The sequence below is a fragment of the Boleophthalmus pectinirostris genome, unplaced genomic scaffold (genome assembly GCF_026225935.1).
Source record: "Boleophthalmus pectinirostris isolate CB_2022bp ecotype Guang Dong unplaced genomic scaffold, ASM2622593v1 HiC_scaffold_1, whole genome shotgun sequence".
Classification (NCBI taxonomy): Eukaryota; Metazoa; Chordata; class Actinopteri; order Gobiiformes; family Gobiidae; genus Boleophthalmus; species Boleophthalmus pectinirostris.
Genome location: NW_026570970.1, coordinates 26,393,781 through 26,409,329, shown reverse-complemented (window position 1 = coordinate 26,409,329; position 15,549 = coordinate 26,393,781). Strand labels below are relative to the sequence as shown.

At 37.1% G+C, this 15,549-nt stretch overlaps 1 protein-coding gene across 1 annotated transcript in view; it reads right to left on the bottom strand.

The window, feature by feature from the left end:
• Nucleotides 1–1,272: 1,272 nt before the first annotated feature.
• Nucleotides 1,273–15,549, bottom strand: part of nxph2a (neurexophilin 2a) — a 31,567-nt gene continuing 17,290 nt past the window's right edge. Inside the window, exon 3 of the mRNA XM_055149320.1 lies at nt 1,273–2,709. Within this exon, the coding sequence (XP_055005295.1) occupies nt 1,966–2,709 (744 nt within the window). The 3' untranslated portion in view covers nt 1,273–1,965. The remainder of the gene's footprint in view (nt 2,710–15,549) is intronic.

Genomic DNA, 15,549 nt, shown 5'->3' with positions numbered 1-15,549 from the left:
GTGACCACAAAGAAAGTGGGTGTCCCAAGTAGGCCAATGCATTAGTGAATTAGATAATTATTCTTCAATATAACATTATTTGAATGGCTGTAGAAGTGAATAGTTTTCCTGTGTCTGTGTCCTGGCTAAGCTGCAAGAATAGACTCCAGTGACTTGTGAGTGCAACTTCTATGGGAATAACATAATGACTTTTCCACAATATTCAAACTCATTCATTTGAACCTTTATGAAAACTCCACTCTCAACTTTGCACACAAAACTCGTCGGTGAATGCTATACAAGTGGGAGACATCTGACATTTTGAATTTTAGTCCCATTTCTCATTAAAATTCAGGATGGATTCTGTACTTGTGCGTTTGGAGTTTCTGGGTAAATGAAATTTCCCAGCCTAATTAAAGCCTATTAAAGACAGGTAATGTCATGGCTGGTGGCAGGAGCATGACAAAGTGCTGATAATTGTCTGCCAGAGTCACTAAATCCTCCTGTCCTGTAATTATACAATCTCCCCTCGGCTGCTCCCCCTCGACACCTCAATCCACTGCGCCTGAGCCATACACGATACTCTGATGATGCCTTCAAGTGCTGTGGGAGAATACGTCTAACTTGGACTTCAGAGTGCATTTGAGGAATGTAGGTGCACAAAAGTGAGTTATATTATGCAGGTACTAAAACTGTACTTTTAAGAGTTATTTTATTGTTGCCTGGCAGGTCCAGACTCATCTCTACCTTTATTTTTTATACAGAGGAATAGTAGTCTGGTCACCACTGTCTCCATACTCAGTCATTTAAAATATTTATAATAAATCTAGAAAAAAATGACCAATTTTACATTATTTAAACATTTGCTTTTTGTGCAACTTGCAATCTAATATATGTTCTTTACCAGAATTTGTGCATTGTAAAATCTTGATAATTTTTTGTCTGTCAGCAGTACTTTTACAAAATATCGTTTATTTATTTATCTTATTGGGTAACTACATAAAAGTGTGTACTTTTTTTTGAGTTACTGAAGAAATAATAGACTTAAATATCTATACTGTCTCCTTTTGTAATGAGTATTGCATTTAATTTGACTAATTGCTTGATTCATGGTCACTTTATTATTTGCAGTCAATCAAAGCTATTTCCTTTTGAGATGTAAGATTTGAAAGGTAATTATAAGTCAGATTAAGCAATGCAGCGTAACCTGTAATATTCAATCAATCACGCTAATTTGAAATAATAGTAGCTGTCTATCATTGTAGTGTTACCACGTACAAATTATGCTATGACTAGAGCATTGGACCATCCATCAACATCGCCGTCGCGCAGTTGAACATTTATGTAATTTGTCTGTCTAGAAGTCTTTTACTGTCCAACCCGGTTCAGATGAAGTGAATATACAGTATTACGTTTTTGCTGAGATCCAAGTGATGCACCATTTGGGAGACACTGCCTGTGGTCTCGCCTTGAAGAAAACATCTGGACAAGATACTAATTAGTGATTGGTTTACACTGAACATGTGCATTGTGGTGAAATCACACAGTGCGGCACAAGCTTTAGCTTCAAATCCCAAGTCAACTCCTCTTTGACCTATTCCTTGAACTTCATCTTTACAATACACAGCTGGTATACACTTTTCCAATGTTATTCCAAGTCCATAATTTCCTCTTTAATGGTGCAGTATGTAACTTTTCTTTTCCTTTGAATATTCCACAGCATAGCATTAAACTTATCTGTGTTTATGTTGCTCAAACATACCTATGAGTGGGGTCACCTCTCCACAGATCTAACCTGTAATTTGGCCCGTTGTTATTACCTGTTTGGCTTCATGGAAAGATCAGTTTAATACCATACGGTGTGGGGTGCATCTAGGCAAAGCAATCCTCCAGAAAAGTTATACATTGCACCTTTAAGTTTGCAGGGAGATTTATGTTACAATTTGCCAAGTATTTGTTGAGATGTTGTCTATTTTAGGCGCTCTGTCATCCTGTGGAGGAGTAGGGCGTGTCGCTATGGTAATTGTAGTCAGGGCAAACCTTCTGAACCAGTTTGTAGTCCACGCTGTAGAAGGCTATATAGATGCATATGACTTTGAAGGGCTTAGAGCACAGCCAGGACACATGGCTTTGGGTCTGCTCCTGATAACACACTTTGGAGGGGTCAAAATTGCACAGGGCAGTCTTCTTGTTGCGGTCCGTTTTCTCATACTCGATGCGACAGTTGAAAGATTTCGTGTCCTTTTGCTCCAGAGTGGACTGTTGCGCGATTTCAAACTCAACTACTTTCGAAGGAGGGACCAAACTAACTGAAACATTACCCAAACCAGTTGAATTATGCCGAAAATAGACGCTAAAAGTCCCATTTCCGTGATCCACTATTTTCCCAGTGATGAGCAAGTTGAGTTTGACAGTTTTGATGTTGGAATGGAAGTCACCCCATCCGAACATCTTCTTAAATTTTCCGGTTTTGACGATTGGCCGGCGTTTGGAGCGGGCCTGTACAGCTTGGGTATCTGTCTGATTAGATAACCAGTCCCAGAAGTCCTCTATGTTCTGTAAATAAGTCATCTCCCTCATGTTGCTTTTGAGCCCTGGGGAGGTGCGCGCAAACAGACGGAGGGGGTTCAGGAGGCGGGGACTGGCACCCGTGGGAGACATCTTCTGCTCACTGTCGCCGAACTCAATCAGCTGCGTGACTCCACCGCCGTGCACTTTTTTGCATGTGATCTATGGGAAGAAAGAGAAAGATTTAGTTAAACAAATATTTTATTTTATTTTTTAAACCTAGGGACAATGTATCAACAATATATTCACCTTTTGTCTTTATATATTACAGAATATGTTATAGCCCCTCATTATACATAACAGTAACATAGTCCTAGCCGCCTACTATACAAAAGTCCATGTCCATGTATTAGGTTAGGTTGCTCTTTTTTTTTTCTTTTTTTAATTTAATTTCATTCATAAAGTATAAAAAGACATCAACAGGCTCACAACCTCAAACATACAAGAAATGAATGAAAAGGAGCAGAAAGAAGAGAAATCTTATGTTATCTGTCCTCTTTTCCCTTTTCAAGACAATACAACAACAAGGTCCCACATTTCACATTTCATTCATTCATCCACATTATGTCCAGTAACATGTATAAAAACAATTATAAAATAAAGTTTCATAGTGCTCCAGTGCAGAATGGTTTGTTCCATAAACAATTAGTTAAATTCATCCATCACGCTTGGCTAAAATCACAATAATTATTAAACATATATAAAAACACATGATTTTTTTCAAGACAAGATTATATGTGTATTGCTGAGTCTCTTAATAGTTATTTATCTTGATTGTACTTCCTATTCTCCTGCTGTTACAACACAATAATTTTGGGACAAATCAAGTTTTATCTTATCTTAGGTGACTGTGGAATAATGCCGGATATAGGTGTGCATTAAAAAAGACGGGAAACTATTTTGTATTACTATAGACATGACAGTACATTTGCACCCTCCCGGCTGCTGCAGTGTATCAGTTACTGCGAGTTGAATTGCCTATTACTGGACGTGGAATGACACAGTAGAGTAATACATGTAGGTCTTGATTGGTTTAACTGTAGGGGGGTGTCAGATCTTTTTCTTGTGACCCACTTTTTCAGAAATAACCTTTATGCATATTTCAGTTGGTTTCACAGTTTTAATAATTATCGTATGAAGGGCTCAAATAATGTCAGTTATGAAGCTGTAGTGAACCTTGGTGTGACCTACTTTGGAGCCCTGACCTGCCATCTAACAATCTCAGCAATCGTGACTATTTAAAACACTAAAATGCTCATATTTTCTCTGCTTATTTATAATATTTATATAGAGATTTTAATTCATTGCATATTTAATGTAATAGCCAATTTGGCAAAAGCTCTGTTGAGGGGCAGAGTTGACATGGCTCAGACTGTGTACTTGAGCAAATACTATGAAAATAAGCTTGAATATGAGCCTGTATAAATAGCGATAAGTGAAGTGATATTGTAATTGTAATTTTATTTTTAATATGAAATTAAAAGTTGCATAGCTTCACAACTTATCCATCTATCATTCTAGCTCGCTCCTCGACGTTAAAGTGTGTAATTGTGCATCTCTGGTAAGTTTCACCTGTCAGATTACATAATGAAAACCCTTAGTCTTGGGCACAACCACATGTAACATTATTAGAGGCTTTAGTAACTTGTAATGACTTTACATTAAACCAGTGTTCAGTGAGGGTGAAAGCTAATCCAGTCAGTGCCCCTTAAAGCCCTTTTGGCTTCAGGAGCTAGTCCACTTCAGATGGAGTTTAATAATTCACCACGATGAGCTTAGACACTTTTATTAGTAATTAGTAGAGCTGGCATTTCCTCGGGCCTGGTTGTAGGATCAGGCGGAGACGCAGATGTTGAAAGTATGTGTTGGAGTTTGCAGTGAGCAGCAGAATTAGCAGACCAATTATAATTTTGCTCTAAGCTTTTGAGAGCAGCTAACAAACTAGCGGTGTCTGACACAATTTGTTTTGCAGTTACATTACACCAGCTCGCATTCCCATAAAGCTTTTTCATTACAGGTTTACAAGCGCTATAGAGATTTAATATGGTGTGACAAATGTAGCAGCACCTCAGTGAAGAAACAGCAAATGTCAGCTATTTCATATGGACTCAATTGTTCTCATAGACAGTGACAGACAGTGGGTGATTTGCTGTCTGGTATATGAGAGTTGCATAATAGCACGTTGTCATGTTTGGAGAAAAATAAATTCAAGTTTGTGTGTTGTTATAGGCATTCAACTTCAGGATTTGGGTAGTTGCTTGCATGTTCATGGTTCACTCCTATTGGCTGTTGGTCAACTTGTCAACAATCAAACACGGTGCAAAGGAAATAAAATATAAATGTATACAATGTAAAGAAAATATATATATTGGTAGTAATATCCATGCAATATCAGTCTAAAAAATGTTAAAAGTTGTAAAAGTACAGGTGGAGAGAATTACAGATCACACTTACTCCATACACAATAAAAAAAAATATGTCTTTCAAGGTATATTTGCAATAAAAAAAACAGTAATTGAAGAAATTAAAGGTCAGTTTAAAGTCATACTGTGGAATATTCCAGGTAAAACAATACCTCTCATCAGCAAAGTGCACTTTAAAGTTGATTAACATTAATTCCCAGTTCGCACAGTGTTGTCTTAGCTTTGATTACTATAGGCTACTTAATACACATGTTCCAGTGTATAGTATGTGTTAATTTGATTTCACTGCCATAACTTTAATACCAAAATACCCCTCTCCCCCTCGCTCCTCTTCTCTCCCCTAAAGCTCCATGTTCTCTACATGTGCTGTCATCCCGCGCAGCTTCACAGGAGCAAAGCCCCGGTGCTCGGGCTCGTCTCCTCTGAGCGGATCTCAGGTGAGCCTAGCATGTAGCGATTGTCATGGAAATGAGAAGTTTAAGCATGATGAGCAACTGGGGAAATCGCCGTGACAACAAGGGGCTCATACAGGGATCTAATACAACGCACTGGGGACTTGAAAGCTCCGACTGGCAAAACGACTTTAGCTGCTTAGAGTACTGTTTCTGTGTCTTACTAATATGCTAAAGAGTACTTACATTTTGTACTCTTATATTAACATACACTAACATCACTATTCAAACTATCATTTATTATCATTTCTAAAAGCTACTGTAGATGAGTGAGGAAGACTGGGCAAGAAAGAGGGGTCATTCCATTTATAGTAGCATAAATTAACTGTTGTTTTTTTCACTTACACTATATTTGTATTGAGGCAGTACTTGGAATAACAAATAGAATCTGATTAATTGCACAGCCCTACTCTAAATACATTTCCAAGTGAGTAAACAACTCAAGATAAGTGTAGTGTTTTTTCACTGTCAATGGGTGTAATTATGCCAGACCTCCAGATCTTCTTGGCATTCGGTACTATGGCCTGAAAGCGTTGTTGGATACGAGAGTATAGGGTGAAATGGGGGTGAAGAGCACGGAGGGCATTAAAAAAAATTCATCAGTGAGGAAATTGTTCTCACAGCACTGAGAGCCTGGCATATGTGCTCCAGCTCATAGAACACTCGTCTAGGTGCAGCACGCTCTAAAAATGATTTAATAGTATTTTAAACTTACAAATACATATAGGGTTGCGTATTAATAAAGTCTATAGAGTTGGCAATGAAATTCCAACTCCAAGAAACAAGGTAAGAACCAGAAACAGTTAACATAAAATATTTTGGTGAAGTGAAATTTGAGATTTAAAGGTTCTATATTATGCAAATTGACTCTTGTGAGCTTTAAGTCATGTTACCATGTTGTTACCACCTCAAAAACATACTTGTTGTAGTTGTAGTTGTGGTTTATTTCATTGGCACATTTGAGTAAACCTGGTTTATTAGTCTGTCTACATCTCTGAAGCTCAAAATGTAAAATGATAAGAAAACAACATTGTAATATAGATCAGAAAATAGCATAATACATTTCATATATTATGAAGTCAGGAAAATCAAAGTAATATAAAATAATAATAGATACAACCAATGTAAAACTATCAGTAAATAAATAAAGCATTACAGATATACAGATATAACAAAGTATCACAGATTAACCACAAAATCTTCAGGAAATTTAGTCCCTTGTAATATATGTCTTATGTACAGATTATTCAAATATATTGTATGTTTATATACAGGAAGCTGGAGAAGTGTGTAGCTCCAAAACCAGTGAGTTTGGTAAGACAGTGTGTGGAGAAATGAGGCAAGGTCTGATGAAGGAGAATCTACAAAAGCTTAATTAAGATTTCCTAATCGCGCGGCTGCTGCACTGGAGGCGTTTCAGGCTGACTTGAAACAAGACATTATTATGATAATAAGTGCAGACTTATAGAGCTCATTCCAGCAGAGCCAGGCACAGGGGCCAGTGTTGCACCAGTCGGGTGAGTTTCCTCTCCTCTAAGTCCAACATGAAAATATCCCACAGCACTGCCCCACATGTTTACAGTAAAGCAGGGGTTCTCAAACTGCCCTGGAAACACTGGTAGCATGTCTCGGCTGGCTTTTAATTAGCGCTGCACGATTATTCGCAATTAAAACTAAATTGCAATTTGAAAAACGCAATTAGCAAAGGCGAAAATTTTTCACATAAAATGAATTACAACAAAATATCCTGTCTTATTCTGGAAAAATGGTAACCCTGTAGTTCAGAACTGTTCTGAAATGTGAACTTTGAACAGAATCCTATTGTCAAAAAAATAAATCACTGATGTAATAACAATCAGAACGCTTGTCAAAAAAAATTGCAATTACAATTCAGAAAGCGTTCAGCCTTACTTTCATTCTATATGTGTTAATGTGTTCTATCTGTGTTGATGTTTTGGGGATGTTAATCTATGACTGGAGCTGAAAGACTGAAACATTATGCAGTTGAATTCTAATTTGTGATTTATGTTTAAAATTTTAATTCAGTTTCAGTGCATATTTGAATTACAAACTAGACACATTTCCGAACATGTTTGTAGAGATGTAAACTACAAATGTTTTATAAGACATGGATATGGATATACTGAAAGGGCTGGGTGAGAAAAAAAAAATCTGATTAATATGAAAAGGTAAAATATCCCAAACATTCCAGTAAAGTAGAGGTTCTCAAACTGTGGTACTAGACTGGTAACACTGATGGTACACATGATGTCTCAGCTAGTCTTTTTCTAGTCTTGGGACTGAATGTATTGGGAAAAAAACTGTTGTGCAGTTGAAATCTGATTTGTGATTTATTTCAATTTAAAATTCAGTTCAAATTTCTAAAGTTTAAACTGAATAAAAATCTGAACTATACTAACAAGACCCTAATGGATACAAGAGCTGGGTGACATATGGCAAATAAAAAATGAAAAATCTTGCTGTGAATGTGTTTATTGTGTTTATTTATGCTTATTTTGTTATACTTTTCACTCAATAAACCCACATGTGGTTATTCATTCACTGTAAAAATACTGGAAACTGAAACCAAACTGAAAACAAAATAAGTCATTCAAACCTAGTGTATAAAGTTAGGCACTTTTATGGAATATCTGGCCATCTGGTTAGCTTTACTGTAGTCCTGGTTTAGCTCAACATTTTGGGTGCTCTAGTTCTCTGATAACATGGTTTAGATTTGGCTATGCTCTGAATTACACTGCCCTATATTAGACCTTTTGTAGTCCTGGGTTAGTCATGTTTCAGTCTCCAGTCCTTGTTTAAACCTGGTGTATTTCTCGTTTAAAGAGATATTAGGTTATTTTCTGATTTAGGTTATTATGTTTCTTCATCAAAATTTAAAGCCTGGAGCCGTGTTTTGTTTCATTCACTTATGTCTATGTTTAGTATACCAATCCTACATTTTTAGTCAGTGTTCTTCCACATTGTGATGTTATGTGGTTATATAAGAAGTGCTCCACTATGTTTTTAAACTCCATACACCTTCACTGGAATCATTTTGATAATTTCAGCCCTGGAATTGTCAAGCTGTACTGAACAAACAGTCATTTTGAACTTTCTGTGAATCATCTGTGAATGAAACAAAACCCAACTCCAGGCATGTTTTTGTTGAGGTAACAACTTTTTAACATGTATTAAAGCACACAAGGGTCAGTTTAGCATAATATAGAACCTTTAAGTCTTTGTTAGTCATTTCTCTTAACTGCCTTAACGCCAGATATTTCCAAGATTGTACATGGGGTGTTAAAGCTTGAGAATGAATAGTGTAAAACATACGTCTTAATGAGAGTGAGTGTGCTGGCCCCTAAATCACCGCTCACTGGCCTCTAAATGACAAACACTTGTAGTAGACTGTCTAATAAATCTAAATTACTCGAGTTAATACCTTTTGGGGTGCTAATAAATCAGGCTGTCTTTGGCTCCATGCTGACAGGTGCAGTGCTGCTCCACACTATTCACACATCTGTCTCTGCGCTGACATCGGGCTTCTCCACTTGTAAAAACCAATACATATTCTATCACTTTTACACTTACAGTGAGAGAAAGCTGTTTCAAGTCAGTGATTTTGGGCAGTAAGACACCAAATATTGTCAACAAAATTAAATCTGAATTTGTATATTATGTTTTGTTAGTTTTGTCCTTACTGCACTGCACTTTGAGTTTTAAGGTATAGTAGTCTTCTAAAAATATACATGCAGTATGCTAGTCTCCATGGCAATGTTATTACTTTGCCTGAAATCTTTCGCAGTATGGTATCTAATCTACTATCTATCTTGAATTGATTAAAATAGAGGTGCTTTCATACCTTGGAAAACATGCATTCTTACTATGTGCTGGGTGGTCTCTCCACACATCTAAGGGTTCATTTATGAAGCATGCCTAAGTACAATAATGTTATATGTCACTTTCCATGTTAGGTTTTTGATCTATGAAAAGACAACTAGATGTGGAACTGAGTCGTCCAGTCCAATAGCTCTGAACTGTAGGAGCTTTCAGAGATGAGGCAGAAGGAGATCTGAGCTCAGAGAAACAAGAAGTGAGCATGTTTAAGCAAGTCTGTGTAAGTTTGTAGTTTTGGCTGTACAATGACTTTTAGTAAGAAGAGTTTTCTACATGAAACCTCTGACCTATAACGTCAAACGGTTGTCTCCAACAAGAAAGATTTCAGCGCCATACTGTGGAAAATTAAAATAAAAGCAAGCAGATGGCATACTCTCCACCAGGAAAGTTGCATATGTGCATCTGTAACCAAGATTTGTTAGCCTGATTCATCAGCCGGTTTCACTTCTTGGAAACTGTCTGGCCTCACAACATTAGAATTAGTTTGCTCAACGGTGGGCGGGTACTTTTTTATTTAACTGATCACTGCTATTTGGTCGTGAAGTATGTAATGCGCCACTAACGGAGCTAACTGGTATATTAAGCTTTTCCCAAATCCCGTAGGAAGAAGGGCAATAACGTCTTTCCTCTTGATAAAATTCACCAAACATTCTCTTTGTTCCGGCTTTAAATCTTCGATCTCGGGAATTGTTGCCAACACAGAATGTATGGCGCTTGGCTGATTGACTGATGCCCGAACTCACACTTCCAGGGTTTTTGCAAAATGTCTAGTGTATTCCGATTCCTGACCTAGTCACTGGAGAGAAATGAAATTGAGTGGAGGCACTAGGTGGCGCCAGTCTGGCTAAAAAAAAATTTTCTTTTATTTCACTATAATTATTATTACTTTTCTTTGTTGCATAAACACACAAAACCTCCAAAGCATAGTCCTCATCTTAGTTCTGTTCACTACCAGTCTGCACTGAAACATCTGTTACATATTGTACAACAACAGACTGAACTGTTGCAGTCAGATTAAATCATATTTTATTTAGTAGCCTTTGGCACTTGCAGCATAATGGCTCACAATCATCATTAATTGCAACAGCAAATCACACAACACTGTGCTCAATTAACCACAAACATTTGTGAGACTCAAAGTATGTTGTGTTTCTTCTTTGACTGGTTTTAGTATAACAATGACAGATTTCACTTTATAATGTTGAAAGAGCCCACATTACACTATTTTCTCATCTGTTGTTTCCTCATCAAAAACATATCTGAAGTTTTGTTTTGTTTTTCTACTAATTCTTTTCTCAAACAGAAATCTCTCTGTTCCAACTTGTGATGTGATGTCATGTGGTAATACAGGAAGTGCTCCCCTGTGTTTTTAAACTCCATATACCTTCACTCTAATCATTTAGATGATTTCAACCCTGGAACTGCCAATCTCTACTGAACAAAAGGTAAAAGGGAGCTGTTAACTTGAAAACTACCACTTCATGACATCACATGTTTTTGAGGAGATAACAATATTCTAAAATGGCTAAAACTTCACAAGGACCTTCAAAGATATATCATATATATTTGGACAACTTGTATTCTGTAGCATTACACATTTTGATAGGATTTTGATGTGTATTTTGCCATTATATGCTTGATTAGCATCTCCAAGCAAATATGCCTAGAGTAGTATTAAATCTTAACATAACCCACACTGCTACTTTTCATTCAGTATGTTCAACTCTGTCACTATTGTTCACATCTGCCATCTACTGGTAACTTACAAATTTAACTTAACTCAAATGGTAGCTCTCAATTATGCGGATCACCATAAATCATTGTACACCATTCTCAAATCTTCACCTTACACTATTAAAAACCACAAGAGTTACAAACAGTCACATGTAAATTTATTCTACGTTTTAGACCGAGTGCTAAATTATATGCATCATTTCCCGTGCTCCTTCAAAAGATACACTCACAAGTAGATCTGAAAAATACAAGACATTTCCAGCCTTTTATCATACATCACAAACAATTATAGGATTACTTTGTTGTGCTGATGTCAAAAGAGCTTTCACCGCTTACTTTCTTTCTCTCTTGGGAAATCAAACTACAAAATATTATTATTCAAGATGCAATGTCCTCTCCTAAAAGTGCCCTGAATTGGAGCAGTTTGTACAGCATAAAACCAAAATAAGTACGGCTTTGAAGTAAACAAGGCTGTTAGAGAAATTGATGTTTCTTTTAAAGTGTTTGTATTTTTCTTTTGTGGAAAAATTGTAGCACATGGTTTAGCATGCAAAGCCCGGTACAATGTTCATGTTTAGACTTCATTGTATCGCTCTATGCTTTGTTTGGAAGACTTTGATGTTTATCTTCATCTAGAGCTCTGTCTTTTTGTATAATGTTTGTATAAATATGTATTGTCATTATATTTATTTGTCTGTCTACATCTCTGAAATTGAAAATGCTCTGTTCCACCTTGTGATGTCATATAGTGGTAATTTTAACAGCTACCTATTACCTTCAGTTCAATAGAGCAATTCCAGGTCTGAAATTATTCAAATTATTCTAGTGAAACAGGACAAGACTGCGGATACAAGCAGTCGAAATGAGTTTCCTCCACAGGGTGACTGGATGCTCCCTTAGAGATGGGGTGAGGAGCTCAGTCACATGGGAGGAGCTCAGAGTAGAGCCGCTGCTCCTCCACGTCGAGAGGAGTCAGTTGAGGTGGCTCGGGCCTCTGTTCTGGATTTCTGGATGCCTCCTGGGTGCCTTCCTTGGGAGGTGTTCTGGGCACATCCCCCGCAGAGGAGCTAGAGGAAGTGTCTGAGGTGAAGGAGGTCTGGGAGTCCCTGCTTAGACTCCTCCCCCCGCGACCCAGCCCCGGATAAGTGAAAGAAAATGGATGGATGGATTCTACTGAAGGTGTATGGAGTTTAAAAACACAGTGGAGCGTTTCTTGTATTACCAAATGAAATCATAAGATCTAATAAAAACTTATCTCCATGGAGACCAGCAAATGGCATAATTACAGGTCAGATGTGGTCAGACATGTGGACAGGTGAGCATACTCATAGTATGAATGCACATTGTTCAAGAAATTTATTTCTAGAAATAAAATGTAGTTAATATGATTAACTGAGATTCAGGACCAGGACCACGCCTCAGCCGCCCTCTCCTCTCACCAGCGAACCACATCTCACCTCAACCACCCCTCTAATTTCCCAGAAGCCTATATGTAGCAGCCTCGGCTAACTCAACACCACCCTCCCATCCCCTATTTTGTCTTTCAGTCATAAGACCCCTACAAGGGGGGTCCCGTTCCGGCTGGGCCAATTGAAGATTGAGACGGAGCCCCCACCCATAGTCTCAACCCAGCCATCTCTGCCTCGCTTCGTACATTATCAATACACTTCTTCGCACTATGTCCTTGTTGATGTGGTCCTAGCTAGTGAAAGCATCTTTAATTACCTGCTTAGAAAACTATATACTGTGTACTTAAACTGCATTATTCCTGGCATAGCCTTTATTGACAACTCAAAAGGGCAGGAAATAGGGCAGTATGCAAAGGGAAAAAATCTATGTATTTTAATATACCATTTATAATTATAACCAAATCTTCAATATACTGTAGCGTCTTTCCAAACATTCATTGGGGCTCCAAGATTAATTGCAATTGAATGAAAATCAACAAATGATCCTCTCTTATCGCACTAAAACGTTGCTAACCCTGTAGTTTAGATCTCTACAAACATGTTCTGAAATGGACAGGAGTTGGGATTAGTTTAAAGTTAAAATTTCCATCCTCTCTCAAAAGTTAGTTACTCTGAATCTAAACTTTAAACAGAATCCTGCCATCAAAATACAAATTGAAATCAGAAAAATTGCAGTTTGATATTTTTCCCTAATCATTCAACCTCACAATTCAGTGTGTATAGTTCTTAGTTAAGTTGGTGTGAATGATGGAGCCAGTGCACCAGGACGGATCAGGCTGGACGTCCATGTGTTAAGAGCCAATCAGAGCGTCCGTCTGCTGTCCCGCGGGCGCACACATCTTTCTCACTACTGACATGGAGGTAATTGCCACGGCGACCACAACTAGCCTCTGGAAAGTTATTAGGAAGCAACTGACATCTGGCATCTAGTTCATCTGTAAAAATGTAGTTAAAATGCATTCAGTGGTGATGGGGTAATAAAGACTAGATGGGCATATTAGATCTTTATAATCAGACTGGAATATGCGGGACTATAAAGCTGGGCTCAAGGAAAAAATATAAATGTGGAATGCAAAAGAAAATGGAAAATATAAACATGTAAAAAGTACTACCTGTTAATAAATAGGCTTTACATGCATTAGTTGATTCTAATCTCCCAGGGAGACATGATTTACAGTAATGGAGAATCACCATATACTATAAATAAGAAATTGTAATATTATAACTGCCAACATTACTTTTTCTTGACTGTTACACTCATCATACATTAATTATAAACCTACTATTACCACACTATATATGCATGTGTACAAATTTCAATATGACATACTTCACTGTTATTTTATTTATTTATGTCTTTATTGGGGAACCAGTTAGAAAGTCCCCAAGGTGGAAAGTCCTCCTGAACTGTACCCTTTATGAAACTAAATAAGTTAATCTATTTACATAAAAAAAAAAAAAAAAAAAAAAACAAAAAAACACTTTTTGTCATTATATATATTGTACATACACAAGTTACAGTATATCTCAAGACATTTGTCCAAACATACAGAAAAAAAACATGCAAAGATTATGTGGTCTTAACTGTGCCGCAACTATTTCAGGATTTTATCTTTATTTATTTCAAATAAATATATAGTGAAGACCTTCCTAAAAGTGATTCTGAATGATTTCTGAACAAATTCTGTAGCTTTTCTTCCCAAATTACAGATGCTATAGGACATGAGAAACAAGAAAAAAACTATTATTATACAATTTCACAGTAAACGTCTATGAGCAAATGAGAATTATTTTGATATTACAGACTGGAAAAATGTGTGCCATTTCAGGAAGATTGGTAAAATGACATAAACAAGGTCTGACATTTGGTCTGGCTACATTCACATTTTATTTTATTATGATTTTCTAATTCAATATATCACAGTGTGTGACGCAGCCAACTAAAGGCCAGCAAGAACATCCCCTCTCTCCTGGGCACAGCAGTTACCTGTGTGCCCTGTTACAAGAGAAGGGGGCACCCGGACGGAGATGGGGGGACGTTCAAGCTGAGAGAATGGGACATTCGAACCAAAACTTTTAAGCCAGGGGACGTTCAAGCTGGTATTCCTTTATAATTTATTTGAATAGGCTAATATGTTACAATATCAGTCGCTACAAGGGTTTTTAACAGTTCAGATTTCACCAAAAAGCAATGGAATTAGTTGTAGAAAAACTAAAAACTAAAAAACATAAACTAAAAAAAATAAAAATAGACTGAAATTGTCAAGAGGATCAAATACTATAAAAATATCATACACTTACAAACTTAAGCACTTTGTCGTCAGGATGAGAACAACTATTTAGCACTTTCAACTGCTACAAATACTGCAGCTAAGCATACAACTACTACTAATGCACAGCTACTATTAGTTATTCAACTTTCAGACAAGATTATGCCAACCCATCAGAAGTATGTCTTGATTGAGATTCAAGTATTGTACTGAGTCAAAATTTAACAAAACTAAAAGTGAAGAAAGATAGCAGTAGTAGTTTTTATATTGTTAATATGGACAGTACACTTGATATTCAAAATTTGCATCTCCGGAAACAACAATGGCAACTACTTCTTTTCTACTTCTACCACTACCATCTGTGTAAAAGTACAATACCAACTTCCTTGATGACATATGCATTTACTCCATCCAATTCACCCCCATGTATTGTATATTTTTGCAGCACATAAGGTTGGGATTTGCGTCTGGGGACAAATTGCTTTCAGACTTGGTTCCCACAATAAACAAAATGGGTAATTAACCTGCTCATCAGTGCAGCACAGCCCACTCCACGCTGCGCCCGGCGTTCTTCATGGATTTATCTGTGCAAATCGACCTCACTTTAGTGGTTCAATTCGTTTGGCCGCTAATTTTCTGTGTCCGAAGCTTCATTAACCTGATGCCTTTTCCACGAACACAAAATCTGGACATTTGGTGGAAATTACACCTCCCTGTTACAGCAGAGGCATTTTGTAATATGTCTTGGGTTCGAACA